Below are 18,734 nucleotides of genomic sequence, written 5' to 3'. Positions count from 1 at the left end.
AAACTGAGCGATCGGGGGAGAAGGGCCCTAGTCAGGGAGGTGTCCAAGAACCCAATGGTCACTCTGTCAGAGCTACAGCATTCCTCTGTGGAGAGAGGAGATCCTTCCAGAAGGACAACCATTTCTGCTGCAATCCACCAAACAGGCCTGTATGGTAAAGTGGCCAGACGGAAGCCACTCATTAGTAAAAAGCACATGGCAGCCTGCCTGGTTTGCCAAAATGCATCTGAAGGACTCTCAGACCATGAGAGACAAAGATTGAACTCTTTGTCATGAATGCCAGGGGTTATGTTTGGAGGAAACCAGGCACCGCTCATCACCAGGCCAATACCATCCCTACAGTGAAGCATAGTGATGGCAGCATCATGCTGTGGGGATGTTTTTCAGCGGCAGGAACTGGGAGACTAGTCAAGATAGAGGGAAAGATGAATGCAGCAAAGTACAGAGACATCCTGGATGAAAACCCGCTCCAGAGCGCTCTTAACCTCAGACTGGGGCGACCCTCAGTACACAGCCAAGATATCAAAGGAGTGGCTTCAGGACAACTCTGTGAATGTCCTTGAGTGGCTCAGCTAGAGCCAAGACTTGAATCTAATTGAACATCTCTGGAGAGATCTGAAAATGGCTGTGCACCGACGTTTCCATTCAACCTGATGGAGCTTGAGAGGTGCTGCAAAGAGAAATGGGCGAAACTGCCCAAAGATAGGTGTGCCAAGCTTGTGGCATCATATTCAAAAAGACTTGAGGCTGTAATTGCTGCCAAAGGTGCGTCAACAAAGTATTGAGCAATTTATTAGTTCCTTTTTTGTTTTTTATTAAATTTGCAAAAATCGCAATAAAACTTTTTACACTTTGTCATTATGGGGTATTGTGTGTAGAATTTTTGAGGACAAAAATTAATTTATTCCATTTTGGAATAAGGCTGTAACATAACAAAATGTGGAAAAAGTGAAGTGTTGTGAATACTTTCCGGATGCACTGTAGGTACCCTCAACCTATTATAAGTAATGCACAAAATGAACAGGGAGCTGTACTCAGCCTATTGTGCAATAAGTGTGTCTGGTAACTATTTATGGTAGCTGTACAGTGTTTTTCAGCCCGGTGTTAACCCATGTAGCCTTGCCTCTACGGGCTTGTAATGGTCAGAAATAATTAGTGCTGCGCTCTGTCTAGTATCAGTTTCTTATATAGGAATATATGTCCTTAATTGATTATTACGTAGAGTAGATATAGTAATATCACTGGTATAGAACAAATAAGTAAGCTGTAACTAGGATATGGTGCAAGTAATCTTTACTTCCAAAATAAGTATATCACATAAAATATATGCAGCACAATAATAAACCGTGAACAATGCTCCAATCCTAATACATCAATGTCATCAAGTATGGATTCCAGTGTTTATGGTCACCCTGTGGTAGTGATGGGAAATGTAGTTCATTTTGGTGATCAGTTAATTATGATCTAGTTCACTGAAAAGAATAGTTCAAATGATCAGTTCATGTAGTTTATTTAGGTCATTACATCACTGACTCTGATACACTGCTGAGAGAAGTGATTGTGTAATAGACTAGTTCTAGGTTTCCAAACAGTAGGGATTTCAACTACTAGCTCATTAGGCGAGTTATAGTCTTGTTCAAATGGTCAGCTATGTTTAATATGTCTGATCTTTTAATATTTTAAAAAAGCAATATATAACAAACTACTAGTAGTAGTGACATGTTTAGCTCTCCAATGTTCATTTAATTGTTATATTTTTGATTTCCATAATATACAAGTGAGATACTCATATTTAGAGTATTGTAACGTGTCACTTTTTTTTCTTTTAAAATACAGTAATTACAAGAAAAAAAACTTTGCCTCATTTTTTTAATTGCACCCATTAATGTCACTTAATGCACACCAGAGCTACTGTAGATTTACAATAGGGTGGGTGGGATTACAGCCTCCACATAAAAATAGGGGGATGGTCTCAATATGGGCAAATTCTCTACCTGTCCTCTTTAGAATGCTTTATACATCACACCTATAAAATTGAGATCAGTACAGTAAAGATATGATGAAGATGTATCAAATCTTAGAGAGAGAGATAAAGTAAAGAAGTTATGCAAAGCATAGTCTATAAAATGACAGAAGCTGATAGGGGGAAATGTATCAAACCTTCAAGAGAGATAAAATGGAACCTATGTCTTGTAGAGTAAACAGAAGTACAGTATATACAGTAGCACTCAGCACTGTGTCTTAAGCTGATTAGGAGTGTATCTTGTGAAGTAATATACTAGGAGAATGAATCCTGACAATATACATCAGATCCATACAATGCATATGTCTGATCACAGCAGTGCCACCTGTGGTCGTTTAGCAGTATTGACTCATAACTATGTGAGAGAGCTAATGAGGAATGTATCATGTGACTTTTGAACTAAATGAGTCATCATGACAATATATTTCAATCGGCTCCACATGAGTCACTGACCTATTCGAACTAGTGAACTAGAATTCCTGAATTTAGTTCAATGAACTGCACAGTCACACACACAGTCTGAGCATAGCAGTGCCACCTGTGGTCATTTAGCAGTACGGACTCATGCCTAATGGAGCTGCTGTGCTCTCTCTGTCACTGTGTCTAACTCCTCCCACTTGTTGTAGATCCTGATGAACTGATCTTTGCCAGAGCTGTGAACTAGTTCATTTTGAAGATCAGTTCATTTTGAACTGATCACTCGTGAACTACCCATCACTACCCTGTGGGTGCACAGGACCTGGACTACCACCTAACAACAGATCATGAAAGTGATTCAACACACTACCTCCCAGAAGTAGGCCAAAGATGGCTGAAATGTGTTGGGGCACATTACCTGAACTAAGCCTGACAAGCATGTGAATGCCTCCGTCTGGGACCGGCCCCACTGACATCACGAGTGATGTCAGTGGGAGAGATTTCGGCTCTGTTACAGCCGAAATCTCTCTGGGGCTTGCGGCAACGAGACCCTACCACAAGGGTCTCGTCGCAAGCCCGATGGTCTTAACCATCGCGACCATCTTCCTGGACGCTCACTATAGCTGTGGGTGGTCACCCACAGCTATACGAGTGGCCAGGAGGCCGTTAAAAAAAAAAATAGCCCGGCCCTGATTCAGAGCGAGCGGCTCTGAATCAGGGCCAACGCCCACTGCTTTAACTGACCGCGATTACATGACACACCCATCTGGAAACACCAGCGATCCAGGAAGAAGAGACGTGTGCAATGAGCCGGCAAGAAACGGGCGGACAGAGCATCCTCGAGGTGAATCTCCACGTGGAGGGGGTGCCCGGAAACTGAGCCCTAGCCAGTACATCCCCTCCCCAGGCACCAACCGGCCCCCTCCTAGTCACAGGTCTCGGAGTGTGTCTGGCAACAGATACACTACCGGGTTCCCATCTGAAAGGGAGTGTGTCAAGCCCAGAGGACCTCTTTACTGCCCCTGTACCCTAGGTTCCATTCCTAGGAAGACCACCCCAGGCCCCGTTATAGAAAATTTACTCACATCACACATAGCCAGACTAACGGGACACTACCCTTGTGTTTTTTCTACCCCACCTAAATGAATATTTCTATTGGAGAAACGAGACAACAGTTGGTCCGCATTGACTAATTAGTACCAGTAGTCCTGATCCTGTGCATCCACAGGGGGACCATAAACACTAGAATTCATACTTGATGAGATTGATGCATTAGGATTGGAGCATTGTTCACTGTTTATTATTGTGCTGCATATGGTCTATATTTTATGTGATATACTTACTTATTTTAGAAGTAAAGATTACTTGCACCATATCCTAGAGACTTATTTGTTCTATACCAGTGATATTACTATATCTACTCTACTTAATAATCAATTAAGGACATATATTCCTATATAAGAAACTGATACTAGACAGAGTGCAGCACTAATTATTTCTTACCATTACAAGCCCATAGAGGCAAGGCCAAATGGGTTAACACTGGGCTGAAAAACACTGTACAGCTTCAACAAATCGTTACCAGGTACACTTATTACACAATAGGCTGAGTACAGCTCCCTGTTCATTTATACCCCTTTTACACCGGAGCTAAAACCCGGGTTATTGCAGGGTTAACCCGGGCTGCTCCCTGGTGTAAAAGGAGAGAGGGTTGGATCGTCGAGTGACCCGGCAATCCAGCCCAGGTAAATAGCAGGGTTTAACACGGGCGTAGCCCGTGAAACCCTGCTGTGAGAACAGAGCACTCCGGGTCACGATGACCTGGAGTTCGCTGCAAGCCGGGTGATTGGTCCGGCTTTAGTGGCGCTTGGAGATGACGTCATCTCCAAGCGTCCACTTTCACGCCGGGTCTATGCAGACCCGACTCCGGTGTGAGCGCGCCGACTCAGGAATATCCCGAGTCGGCACCGGCTAAATTCCGGGTCTGATCCGGATAGGAACTCTGTTCCAACTCCGGGTCAGACCCGGAATTTTGGTGGAAAAGGGGTATTAGTATTCTTACTTGTAGTATTGGCACTGCAGAAATATAATTTGCATGGAGCCCCTGGTCGAGGGAGATTGTCAGTGATCTTGTATTTCTGCCATTTTTTAATAATTGCGCCAACAGTTGATCTCTTCTCACCAAGCAGCTTGCCTATTGTCGAGTAGCTCTTCCCAGCCTTGTGCAGGTCTACAATTTTGTCCCTGGTGTCCTTAGACAGCTCTCTGGTCTTGGCCATGGTGGAGAGGTTGCAGTCTGACTGTTTGAGGGTGTGGACAGGTGTCTTTTATACAGTTAACCAGTTCAAACAGGTGCCATTAATACAGGTAACGAGTGGAGGATAGATGAGCTTCCTAAAGAAGTAGTAACAGGACTGTGAAAGCCAGAATTCTTGCTGGTTGATAGGTGTCCAAATATTTCTTTTCCACAAGAATATACAAATAAATTGTTTAAAAATCATACAATGTGATTTCCGGAATTTTTTGTTCTGATTCTGTCTCTCACAGTTAAAGTGCACCTATGATGGAAATTACAGACCTCTCAATCTTTTAAAGTGCAACAACTCGCACAATCGGTGGCTGTCCAAATACTTTTTTGCCCCACTGTGTGTGTGTGTGTGTGTGTATATATATATATATATATATTGTACACGGTGCGCATTGTTTTGAAAAATAAAAGAATAATGGAGTTAAAATATTGATGGACATAGATAAATATTATAAATGGGAGTAAAACATTTTCTATCTCATTCCTTCTCACAGAAAAAAAAAAGCTTTGGCAAAATGGTATCTTGATATGTATTTGTTGTTTGATGGTTTTTACGTACATTGCATCAGTTTAGCATGAGTCCAACACTTGTCAAAGATCTGTAGATCGCATTTGGAATAACACTGGGTAAAACTGCTGGAATGTGAAAGAATTGCTTCCACAGTTTAAATGCTAGTGAACCAACTGTAGTTACATTGAAATCTCAGGTGGCAAAGAACTGTTGTATAGCTGTGGATTGAAGCATATACTTTTAGATGTACTGGCCAAGCTGTAGGCAAAATAAGATACAGCTGAGCCCAGTGTTAATCCAGTCATGTATGAAACGGTCATTGTGTTTCCTGCAAAACAAGAAGAAAAAGTAAATCAAAGTATTAAAACAGCTAAAAACGTTTAAAAAATTACTGTGTCCAACATTTGGCAGAACCCAAATGAAACAAAACACTCTTAAGTTTGAGACTATAGTAGTTGCATGAATATAACAGTCAGTAAAATGTTTGTTTCCTTTTGGGTGCCAAATGCAGAAGAACAGTTCTATAAATGATTACTTATCCTAACCCATATGCATCAGGAATCTCACCCCATGTTTTCACATGTGCAATAATATTTTTTCTACTTCAGGGTCCATAGGGGTCCACAGGGTGACCTTGGGGTATAGCTGGATCCTGGATCCTCGGGCACCACGGAGTTAAAGCTTTTAGCTGCTCCCAGGATGCACTTGGGTCCAACCTCCCCTATACTCCGCCCCCGAGCCACAGGCACCTCAGTTTAAGATGGTGCCCGGCCGGAGTCGGGTCACCCTGCGGGGGGGATCTGCAGGAGCAGCCCCCTAAAGCTTTTTTAACTTAGTTAAATTTATTTATTTTTTGACTACAGTTTTTTCTTTTTCTCCAGAGCGGCAGCGATGGGCTGTCTGTACAGACGCCCACGCTGCCGCTCCTTCTCCCTGCTGGCGCCGCGACGCCAGCACTGAACTGGGGATCGCGGCGGGGGAAGCCAGAGTCTGTACTAGCCGGACTCTGGCTTCCCCCGGGACTGCTGCCGGAAGACGCCGGGGAGATCAGGTAAGCCGCGCACCGCCGCTAATCAGGGTAATGCCTTTCATATGCAGTCCCATGCCCCCGGTCTAGGGGACGGACCGGGGGCGCTAGCGGTGGCGGCGGGCCCCCCCTCCATCGGAGGCATACCCCGCCAGACCACTAGACCACCAGGGTAATTAAGCGGCAAGCGGGATGCCGCAACCTTGGGGGTTAAATATGCTAGCCAGGGGAGGAAGCCTTCCCTGTCAGCGGCTCCTCCCCTCAGCTCAGCGCGCCTTTCAGCTCGGAGTCTGGCGTCGCTGAGCTGCAGCTACTCGGCCACTCCTCCTCTGAGGTCTCCAGCGGCCATTTTCTTACTGGCAGCGTGGATACTCTCAGGGAGCACGCGGACCGGTCCCCCTGTGTACCTCTCCCCCGACAAGGACAGTGTACACAGCGCTATAGCCCTCCCAGACACTGAATCTGGGAGGTTGATTGTAGTGGAAAGGTGCAGTGAGTATATCTTCCTGCATGGTATGTGACTTTTGCTAGTGCTGCCTGTCTGTGTCTTTTTTCTACTTACTGTCAGCCTGTACCTATCCCTTTCCTTCTCCTACAAGCCCTACAGGTGTGCGGGGGAAGGGTGTTTCTACTGACCTCACCTATATAGATCACGTATTTGTGAGGTCCGTCACATACAGTTGTGTGCTACACGGTGCCATATTGTGGGCTGTTGTTCAGCACACTGGTGAGTGCGCACGTTTTCTTCCTAAGTCATGTCTGAGGAGGAGATTGAGCACTCCGGGGCTCCAGCATTGTTCTCCTGCAGGCGCTGTTCTGCAGGAGTGGATAGGGAGGATTTGTCACAGGACGGCCTGTGCGGACGGTGCCAGGCGGTCCCTGGTACGTCTAAACCTCCCATTTCGCAGGAGCCACCATGGGCGATGTTTTCCCAGGTGCTGGTGTCCATCGCGGACCGTCTGTCGGTCCCGACTGCCGCCCCTACTAGGGCGTTGCCCCAGCCTGCCATCCCCCATTCCCCGGGTGTCCCACAATTATTGCTGACTCCCCCGGGGTCTCAGCCTGTTGGTCCCTATGCGGGGTTGCCAATGTATATTCAGTCCACCCCTGTGGCACAGCCGGCTGTGGTGCCGTTTCAGGCTCCTGTGACAGCTCCTCCACCCTGGGTGGATGCGCTTTCCCACACTGTCCAAGATTTGGCGGCAGCATCTTCGGCTTTTCAGTCGATGTTGCGCAGTGACGTGCCCTCTAGGGCGTCTAAACGCTCAGTCATGGCACAGGCTGCGCATCTTTCGGATTCTGAGGGGTTCTCGGATGATGGTGAGGTACAGGATGACTCAGCCTCAGATGCCTCAGTCCAGGAGGTAGACACTAAGTCTTCCATCAATGTGCGGGCTCTGGTTAAGGCGGTGCGGGCTATTCTTCTGATTGAGGATGAGGCACCCGCTCCCAAGTCAAGGTATCCTAGTTTTAAAAAAGCTAAGGTTACTTCTACAGCGTTCCCCTTGTCTGATCAGTTGACTGATCACATGGCGGTGGCCTGGCAGACGCCCAGTAAGCGTTTCCTGCCACAGAAACGCTTGGCGTCCAATTATCCATTCCCGGAAGCGCATTGTAAGAAATGGGAAACTCCGCCTGCAGTCGATTCCCATGTAACACGCCTCATCAGGAGTGCTACTTTGCCATTGCCGTCTATATCCTCGCTGAAGGATCCTACGGACAGGAAGGTGGAGACTTGTCTAAAGTCTATTTATTCTCTCTCAGGGGCTGTAGCCCGGCCATCCATGGCCATCTCCTGGGTGGCCAAGGCCATTGAGGGGTGGGCCAACGCCTTGGAGGACACGTTTACGGATGAATCTCCGGACGTCCAGAGGGCGTTGTTAGGACAGATGAGAGATGCCGCCTCCTACATTGGAGAAGCATCTTTGGATGCTAGCCTGTTGACCTCTAGGGTTTCGGCGGCAGCAGTGTCTGCTCGTAGATCCTTGTGGTTGCGGTCTTGGAGAGCAGACGCGGATTCAAAGAAAGGCTTGGAGGCCTTACCTTTTAATGGGGAATTACTATTTGGTCCGGACCTGGACAAAATAGTAGATACCCTGGCAAAATCCAAGTCAGCCTTCCTCCCTTCAGCTACTACACCTGCTAAGGTCCGGAGCTCGGCATTTCGTTCCTTTCGGGTTCAGGGCAAGGCAAAGGGTCAGTCCTTCCCGAGGCAGTCCGCACCCAAGACCGCCTCAAAGCCAAAGAAGCAAGCCTGGAGTGCTAGGCGCCCTTCTTCCAAGCCAGAAGATAAGCCTTCTGCGTGATGGGACGGGCCTCCCTCTGGGGGACCCCAGAGTGGGAGGCCGACTTCTTCAATTCGCCCAGTGCTGGCACAATACCACCACGGATGCCTGGGTGCGAGAAGTGGTCTCCCAGGGGTACGCCCTGTCTTTTCGGCACAGGCCGCCTTGCCAGTTTTTTTGCACAAGTCCTTCTCAGGACAAAACCAAGGCCTTGCAGGTTCAGGAAGCCATAGAGGCCTTGCTGACGGCGGGGGTCATTATACCCGTACCACAGTCTCAACGTGGGATGGGGTATTACTCTACGCTGTTTCTGGTGCAGAAACCCAATGGCTCTCATCGCCCCATCCTCAATTTGAAGTCCCTGAACAGGTTTCTCAGGGTTCCCAAATTCAGGATGGAAACTTTGCGTTCCATCATACTGGCGATGGAACCGGGGGATTATATGGTCTCCCTGGATATCCAGGACGCCTACCTCCATGTGCCTATAGCAATATCGCACCAACGGTTTCTGCGGTTTGCTATTCTCCACAACCACTACCAATTCAGGGCTCTACCCTTTGGTCTCTCCACGGCACCAAGGGTATTTACCAAGGTGATGGCGGTCATGGCGGCTCACCTTCGGAGCCAGGGGATACGGTTGCTACCGTATCTAGACAACCTCCTCTTGCTGGCAAGCTCCCCGGAGGTACTGATCCAGCATCTCCACCTGACGGTCGCTTGTCTACAGGCGCACGGCTGGTTGATCAACTGGAAGAAATCCTCCCTCATCCCATCACAACGGATGGTTCATTTGGGGGCCCTGCTGGACTCTCGTCAGCAACGGATTTTTCTGACTCCGGGGAAGGTCTCCTCCTTACAGCTGCGGATTCACAGTTGTCTGAGCAGTGGCAGAGTGTCGGTGCACTCAGCGATGAGAGTTTTGGGGTCCATGGTGTCGGCATTCGACATGGTGGAGTTTGCCCAGTTCCATTCCAGGCCCCTGCAGGGGCTGATTCTTTCAGAATGGAACGGATTGCCACACAGGATCCGCTCTCAGATGCTGGTGTTGTCCTCGGAGGTGCGTCTGTCCCTAGCCTGGTGGCTGCAGACAGCGCATCTCCTGGAGGGGCGCCCCTTTTGGATCCCGGAATGGGTTCTGCTCACGACAGATGCCAGTCTCCGGGGTTGGGGGGCGGTGACAGGCTCCTTGTCACTTCAGGGTCGTTGGTCGGCGGAGGAAGCGATTCTTCCCATCAACATCCTGGAACTGCGGGCAGTATACAGAGCCCTGCAGTCATCCGGCACCGCTCTTCACGGAAGGGCCGTTCAGGTGCAGTCAGACAACGCCACCACGGTGGCGTACATCAATCACCAGGGAGGGACTCGCAGTCGAGCTGCGATGTCGGAGGTGTCCCACGTCCTGGCTTGGGCGGAGCGCTATCTTCCTGCTCTCTCGGCAGTTTTCATCCCAGGAGTCCTCAATTGGGAGGCAGACTTCCTCAGCCGTTACGATGTGCATCCCGGGGAATGGTCGCTTCATCCAGAGGTATTCCAACTACTCGTGGACAAGTGGGGGCTGCCAGAGCTGGACCTGATGGCGTCCCGTTACAATCACAAGCTGCCTGTGTACGGGTCAAGGACAAGGGACGCAGGCGCAAGTCTGATAGACGTGCTGTCGGTGAAATGGCTGTTTCAACTGGCTTACTTGTTCCCTCCGATATCTCTGCTGCCTCGGGTCCTGCGCAAGTTCAAACAGGACGGAGGCACACTGATCCTGGTGGCCCCAGCGTGGCCCAGAAGGCCGTGGTACTCCGATCTGCGGAGCCTGTCCATCGACGCTCCGTACCTCCTACCTCAACGGCGGGACCTGTTGTCTCAGGGGCCCTGTCTTCACCCGGATCTGGGTCGACTATCTTTGACGGCGTGGCTCTTGAGACAGCCGTCCTGAGGTCTCGGGGCTTTTCTAGCTCCGTTATTACCACCATGCTGAGGGCGCGCAAGCCTGCTTCCGCGAGGATCTATCACAGAGTGTGGCACACTTACTTTCAGTGGTGCGAGGCCAGAAACTATGATCCCCAGGTGTTCCGAGTTTCGCGTATTCTGGCTTTCCTTCAGTCCGGTTTGGACTTAGGATTACGTCTTTCTTCACTGAAGGTACACGTGTCTGGTTTGTCGGTGTGGTTCCAGCGCAGGATCGCTGCTATGCCGGACGTACACACCTTTTTCCAGGGTGTTTTGAGAATCCAGCCTCCCTTTGTGCCACCTGTGGCCCCGTGGGATTTGGCGGTGGTTCTTAGGGCCTTACAGGGTCCTCCTTTTGAGCCCTTGGAGTCAGTGGAGCTCAAGTGGCTAACTTTTAAAACTGTTTTCCTCTTGGCAATTGCTTCTGCCAGGAGGGTTTCAGATTTGGGGGCGCTTTCTTGTCGTCCCCCTTTTCTGATTTTTCATCAGGACAGAGCGGTGCTTCGCACTCGTCCTGATTTCCTGCCTAAGGTGGTTTCCAGGTTCCACATTAATCAGGAAATTGTTGTACCAGCCTTTCAGTCACCTGATCTTTCGGCTGGGGAGACTTCCTTAGATGTTGTAAGGGCACTCCAGGTTTATGTGGACCGGACTAGTTCTGTGAGGAAGTCGGATTCTTTGTTTATCCTCTTTGGTTTTCACAAGAGGGGTTGGCCTGCCAACAAACAGACTCTAGCCCGTTGGCTTCGTTCTGTTATTATTGAGGCTTATATGCAGGAGGGTTTACCTGTTCCAGCCTCTGTTAAGGCTCATTCCACTCGGTCCGTGGGCCCTTCTTGGGCTGCTAGCCGTGGCGCCTCTGCTGTTCAGCTCTGTAAGGCGGCCACCTGGTCTTCCATTCAGACCTTTTTGAGGTTCTATGCGTTTGACACCTTTGCCTCTCAGGATGCATCCTTTGGGCGCCGGGTTCTCCTATCAGCACAGGAGCGTCCCCGCCCTTAGTTGGACTGCTTTGGGACATCCCCAAGGTCACCCTGTGGACCCCTATGGACCCTGAAGTAGAAAACAAGAGATATGGTAAGAACTTACCTTTGTTATCTCTGTTTCTACGAAGTCCATAGGGTCCACAGGGCACCCGCCCTGACGCACCTGGCTTCATATGGGCTCTGTGACTGGTCACCGGTTTTCCGTCTCCCATTTCTGTGAGTATGGTTCTTGTGTGTTCCAGTCTTCCTTCTCTCTGTTTCGTCTCCTCCTCCGGCCTGGGCTGCTTACCAACTGAGGTGCCTGTGGCTCGGGGGCGGGGTATAGGGGAGGTTGGACCCAAGTGCATCCTGGGAGCAGCTAAAAGCTTTAACTCCGTGGTGCCCGAGGATCCAGGATCCAGCTATACCCCAAGGTCACCCTGTGGACCCTATGGACTTCGTAGAAACAGAGATAACAAAGGTAAGTTCTTACCATATCTCTTGTTTTTTAAGTATTAAACTGCAAACACCAATAACATCTCCCCACAATCACTGGCATATAAAGGATCAATCAAGCCAGGCTTACTTTATAGTCCTGCTGGAAGGACTGTTATCTGCTTTTTAACAAATAAACTTTCAGCACCTTGATTTCTGGTGAATGCCAGGGTAAAAGGGATACTGGATTTAAAAGGTCGCCATCAGTATCAAACAGGATTGTTCAAAAGGTTCTGTTTTGTCTAGTGACTCTTATTGTGTACCTGTTTTGTCAAGTAGAACATCATAATACGAGAGTATGGATTTCTGGTGGTTGACTACAACCCTGAGCAGGGTGCATAGGTTTTTCACATTTAAACTCACTCCACTCCCCCACATACACCACACAGGGTACCCAAGAGCCTGCACAATCTGCATACTTATCATCTGTTGGGTTTTATTATTATTGAACTTCAAATTAAACCTGATGTTGATGTCAGATGGATTATGCAGATGTAAATGCCATCGATTTTGAACTTTTAGTTCAAAATAGATGGTCAAACATGATGACAAACCCATCCAATCCATAAACAGCCAAAGACCTCTTATCCTGTTCCGGTCATGGAAAATCGGGTGGAAAAACCTATTTTCTATTAACCAGCACTAGGCTGAACCAAGCAGGGTAGTAATGCCATAGCAGGACACACAGCATGAGGTTTCCCTGCCACCACAAAAATAAACTGGTGCCCCCCTCTTGAACATCCACCAACCAGGGGCTCTTCCCGCACACCCCTGGAGGAGGTGGATGTGGGGGTAATTTGTAAAAAATATATTTAATATTGTTCTTTACAGTGGAACTACAGGTTCCAGCAAGCCTAGCCCGGCATGCCATCAGTTGGAGAGCCACAAGTGCCAGTATGCCTGGACATTATCTGTCTGCAGGCACCTGTAGTCCCACTGGGAAAAAAAAATATTAAAATGACAGGACACACATTGTTTTAACCATTTATTAAACACACTCACACTAACCGCAATATTAGAGTTCCCACATGGGACAGTGCATTATACAATGGTGAAGTCTAATTGGCTAAGAGTTAGACACTCTCAGCCAATCAGCGGATGATTTCTATGGCAGTATCTGCTGATTGGCTGAAAGTGTCTGACTCTTAGCCAATCAGCGCTCCCATTGATAATCTATATAATATTAGAGGACAGGGACGTATTATTCATAAGGGTGACTAGGCTGAAGTCTAGGTGTCCTGCAGGGAGAAGTTGCAAGGCACAGTCATAGTCAGCTGCAGTTTGTTTCAAGACAATGGGGAGGGGCAGCGGACTAATAGCACATTAGCGTCAGTGTTGTTTCACCTCCATGAGAGGACACGTGACCGCTGCCATCACAGGACGCACTGCCGCCCTCATACGGACCTGCAACTTCTCCCTGCGGGACACCCGGGGCCTGCACTGCCAGTGCATTTCCAAACAAGAGAGTTATAAATAGGATCAAAGAACATTGAAAGCAAATGACCAAAAAATATTAATAAACACCAATCAGTACTGCAGAAGGAGATAAGAAAAGTTTAAACAATTCATCAAGTCTAACATAAAGAAATGCTGCGAATATGGTACAACTGAGGATATGGTTCCAAATTTGAGCATCCATAAGAGGCAACGTGGCATCTCAGTTACAGCATTTCATGGCAGAGATAGGAGAGTTTAAAGTTTTTTTTTTTTTTTTAAATCTAAACCACTGTATTAGGTTCATCCTATCTGTTAAGCGCCTTGAGTCCTGTTGAAGAAATGCCCTATATAACTAAAACAATAATAATTATTATTAATAATAATAATAATAGTAAACATATAAAAAAAACACAGCAACCAAATTGAATTATGTGATCATTTGTTGGCAACCTGACACCATACCTGCCAGCTCTTGTTGCTCTGGTACTACTTGCCCTGAAGCTAGGATCATAGGCACACTGCCAAAATATCCATTGGTGATGCCCATGAGGAGAGAGAAGATGCACGGCCAGGCAGGGTGGCTGAAGGTAGGTTTCCCACTTGGATACACACACATTATAAAAAGTGGAATAAAAGCAACACGCATGCTTGAAAATATGAGTAGATTAGTACCACGCCAGTCATATGGCAAGGCTGCCAATATCTGGTAAAAAGATAAAGAGACAGAAACATTAGTGCTTATTATAACAGGTAGCTGCAAATTTCAGTTGTCTTAATATTTTCCACATACAGACAATATGGTAAGCTAAGCTAAGGTTATACTTTCTTATTTATACAGTCTTATGGATATATAAAGCAAACGGATTGAGCAATTACATTCGCAAGAGATTTAGAGAGCCCAAAAGAGCCTTGGACTTTGCAGTGGTAACAGATACAAAGATGGCAAATTAAAGACCCCCCTCATATAAAATTGGTCATACTGTGAATCTGAAGGAAAGCTGTGAAAATGAAGACCAAAGAGGATTCTAACAAAATTAAAGCTACAGTTATAGACATTATAGAGAGGAACAGGTTGCAAAAAATAACCAAGTGCTTGGCTGTACCAGTGAGCACTGTTTGATCAATTGTGAGGAAATGGAAGCTGCATCATACCACCCAGGCACTGCCCAGACAAGGCTGATCCTCAAAACTCAACATCAGAGCAGGTAGGAGTCTTGTGAGGGAAGCCACACAGGGGCCAATGTATCACTTTGAAGGAGATACAGAGTTCAGTTTCTGAGACTGGAGTGTAGGTGCTCCAGTCACCCATATCAAGAGCTCTGTATACAACTAGCCTTTATGGGATGGTGGCTAGAAAGGAGCCATTACTGAGGAAAACACATCAAAACAAGTCTGGAGTTTGCCAGAAAACATCAGTGACCCAGCTGAAATGCTGGAAAGGGTTTCATGGTCAAATGACACAAAAATGTAGCTTTTTGGCCCCTATTCAAAACACTATTTTGAGTGGCAGCATTATGCTGTGGGGATACTGGGCCTGATTCAGAGCCGGACGCTATTTGCGCTCGCTCGTTCAGAAAAAAGGGGCTGGCTATTTAAATGAACCATTCGCTCTTTGCGGTCTGTTCACGCCTCTATGTCTGAACGAGCGAACAAAACATGCGAACGTAATTTTGAAAAAAACGCCCCCTGGCAGCTCGCATCATACGTCATGTCCGCTAATTATTAGATTAAGAGATGAACTGCTCGCTATTCTTGTGGTTGGTTTTTCCTACCACAATCATGCGAGCAGTTCTGACTATAAAACAACCAAGTGACGTGGTCAGTGACGCTGCTTTGTTAATTTTGCACACCCTTAAAACGCCCGTTTTGACCTTTAAGCACGCCTGCGTTCAGATCTCCACTCCCCATTTTCAAGCACCTTCCCCTGTTACCACCCACAAACGCCTCATTCTGTCACTCAAAATAGCAGGCATTCGCTATTTAGCGAGCACACGATTTTCGGCCGCACTGACTGGTTCGCGCATGCGTATTAAAATCCGTATGCATGCGCAGTTGTGCGAACATCGGTAGGAATGAACGAGCAGCCGCTTACGAGCGGCTCTGAATCAGGCCCACTGTTCCTCAGCAGGGACAGATTAGCTTGTTAAAATTGAAGGACCAATGAATGGTGCAAAGGGCCTGATTCAGATACATACGCTATTCTGATATTTATGCAGTAAAGTCATTATCGGTCGCACTGTGCATGCGCCAAGGTGACTTTGCGAAGCCGCTTGCAGTGAGGATAACTTCGCAAACTGAACAGTCAGGGCCCGTTTGGGGGAGGTAACGGGGAGTAAAACAAAAACGCAGGCATGTTCGGCACGTTTTCGGGCTGTGTCTGCGATCCTTTAGGCAGATAAAGTGTTTCTGATGGGTCAGTTCACGTGGCCATTCTGCGTGACCATAGGGCTACTCAGATGGCCGATTATCGGACGGACTACGACAGTGTCGGCGTATTGTACGCACTTGCATGGATCTGCAAAGCTGCCGGTTGGCGTTTCAATACATTTTCAGCCAGCTACAGCATTAGCGTATTTTAGCACATTAGATGTGAATGCATTAGCGCTAATGTGCTAAAATATGCTAATGCTGTAGCCGGACGAAAACTTGAGAGAAAGTTTCCTCTCTCATTTTTGTTCTCACTATGGAACCCTTAGCTCAAAAACTTAGGGACTCTACAGAATTCCCCCGGCTACTCCACTCAGGAAGGCCCTCACAAACTCTGTCTGTTTGCTGATGACATCCTGCTATTTGTTACCAAACCCTTAAGTTTTACATAACATTTTGAATAATTTTGGTGCGGCCTATTTTTATAAACCAAATACCCCTAAATCTGACGTCCTCCCATCAATATTTCCCCATCTTCACTATCCCTCCTCACACGGAATTTTCACTATACTTGAAAGACTACGGGGTAAATTTACTAAGATGGGAGTTCTATTAAGAAGTGATATTGCCCATAGCAACCAATCAGATTCCAGGCATTATCTTCTAAAAGGTGCTAGATAAATGAGGAGTAGAATCTGATTGGTTGCTATGTGCAACATCACTTCTTAATAGAACTCCCATCTTAGTAAATTTACCCCTACGCCTCTTACTTTCCTTGGTGTGCACATCTAAACTCATGTTAAAGATGTTTTTGAAGTTAATCTATCTCCGATGTTTACACATTTGTCTGTGCTAGTTCGCATCTGTGGTTCCTATGAGATTTTATGGCTAGGCCGTATTGCTGCCTTCAAAATTACTTACTTCCTAAATGAATGTATCTGTTTAGAACAATCCATTGCCTTTTCCCCTCCCGCTATTTAACAATGTTCAAAAAGCTAATGATATTTTTGGAAAAACAAACCTCCACTATTAGCGGCCCATAAGATGGCTCTTCCAAAGAGATTTGGTGACTTCCTGACCTTTCCCTTTATCAATCAGCCTGCATTCTGGCACATCTTCGCAACTGGTTCCTGCCCCCTGGGGTCAAGCCCTGGGTTGATCTAAACATACTACCATGTTAGGATTTCTTCTAGCAAACCTACTTTGGCTCCCAAAACAGGTCCGGCCCCTTCCTAAGATCTGCCCACTAACTACTACTGATGCTCTGAGAGTTTGGGATACTACTGTTATCTCTAGTGCGGATTGGGGTTTGCCCTCCAGAAACTTATCTGTTAAAGCGTTGAGTTTTTTTAATTCCCAATCTGTCTCTTACTTTATGGATCTCCCAAGGGGTATCTACTCTCAATAACCTTCTCCTAAGCGGTATTTTATTACCTTTCTCCCAGCTTCAATCAACTTTTAGAGATCCCACTACAGCCCACTATTCATATCTCTGAACAGCCCATTGGCTTTGTGACATACATAAATTATCTAGAACTGTACTGTGTAAGGTGCTGCGGAACCCTTGTTGTGCCATATAAATAAAGGATAATAATAACTTTGTCCCAACCTCCTCCATTGGTCTTGAGTAAACTATCTTCGCAAGCTTCTAGAGGGGATATTTCATTTTGGTATTTGTTTGTACAGCCTGCATCTATTGACAACTCTACAAACTAACTCTGGAGGGAATCTGATTTGCAGTGTGCTTAATCATATTGGTGCACTAATCATATTGAGATGCACTTTAAATTACTCCATCAAGTCTATCTTACTCTAATTAAGTTGCACAAAATTAGGTCCTCATGCTCGAAATTCTGTTGGAGGGAATGTTTGCAGGAAGGTACTCTTTTTCATGTTTTCTGGCATTGCCCAGTCTTTCTTGTTTTTTGGGTTGAGGTTTTCGATTCATTATCTAAAGTTCTTAAAATGATTGTTACTACGAATTCGGTTCTAGCGTTGCTCAACTGGTGTCCCCGTTCTATTCCCAAAAGTGAACGCTAACTGACAGGCCAAATTTTACTTGTGGCTAGAGCCACATTGACCCAATTGTGGAAATTTCCAAATCCTCCTACTCTGTCTCAAGTATTTTCAAACATCCAGTATAAATTTGAAATGGAGACATATGTTGCCCCCTACTCTACTTAACCTTCTTCTCCTCTGATGAAATGGATGTCATGGCATCTTTATGTTACTGAGAAGTCCGGAGTGAGCGCTCTTCAATAGATCCCTATATCTAGCCACCCTATCCCAGATTCACCGGTTTTGACACAGCAAGATATCTGATTCGGATCTTATTTAGTTATTGTTAGTTTTATATCTATGTACTATCATAACCCTTTGTCTGTATTTGTTGGTAAAATATTACCCACATGCTGTTTTAATATAACTCCGGATGTTTATTTTTATTACTGATAATTGTTATTTATTTTTTCTAATTTTTTTTATTCTTATTAAAAAAATAATAAATAAAAATGATCAAAAACAAATGCAGATAAATACATAAAATTATCCAATATCCAAAGTACACAGACATATCAAGATAATCCAAGATCAAGATATAATACATAGCAGAACCATCTAATATGCAGAAAATCCTATTTACATCAGGCTGTTCCAGTTAATTTTATCATTAAGTCCACCAGGCTTAGTGGCGCCCAATCTAGTAATCCACCTAGATTCTTTAAACAACAAAGCACTTATAACAACCAGGTGGCGTAAAGTACACATTAGGGGGTTGTGTCCTGTCAAGATTAGAGATATCTGAATGAACCAGTCTATCTTTCAAACTGCGTCCCCTCTTAAAGGCAGCTAAAGGTCTCTTATTGCGAAACATTGGCAAATCTTTGTCAGTGCTCATAATAGGCCAAAGGGCCCTAGTGGTTCTCCTAATTACGGGACTTGCCACCATAAAATCACTGG

At 46.3% G+C, this 18,734-nt stretch overlaps 1 protein-coding gene across 2 annotated transcripts in view; it reads right to left on the bottom strand.

The window, feature by feature from the left end:
• Positions 1-4,041: 4,041 nt before the first annotated feature.
• The window catches only part of SLC29A4 (solute carrier family 29 member 4), a 104,555-nt gene continuing 89,862 nt past the window's right edge, over positions 4,042-18,734 (bottom strand). For both annotated transcript variants that reach the window (XM_088451050.1, XM_088451051.1), the window contains exons 10-11: positions 13,872-14,112; positions 4,042-5,587 (exon numbers count right to left, since the gene is read on the bottom strand). In XM_088451050.1, the coding sequence (XP_088307176.1) occupies positions 5,439-5,587; positions 13,872-14,112 (390 nt within the window). In that variant the 3' untranslated portion in view covers positions 4,042-5,438. The remainder of the gene's footprint in view (positions 5,588-13,871; positions 14,113-18,734) is intronic.

This window comes from Taudactylus pleione, unplaced genomic scaffold (genome assembly GCF_031769625.1).
Source record: "Taudactylus pleione unplaced genomic scaffold, aTauple2 ptg000536l, whole genome shotgun sequence".
NCBI lineage: Eukaryota > Metazoa > Chordata > Amphibia > Anura > Myobatrachidae > Taudactylus > Taudactylus pleione.
This window is presented reverse-complemented; position numbering and strand designations above follow the sequence as displayed.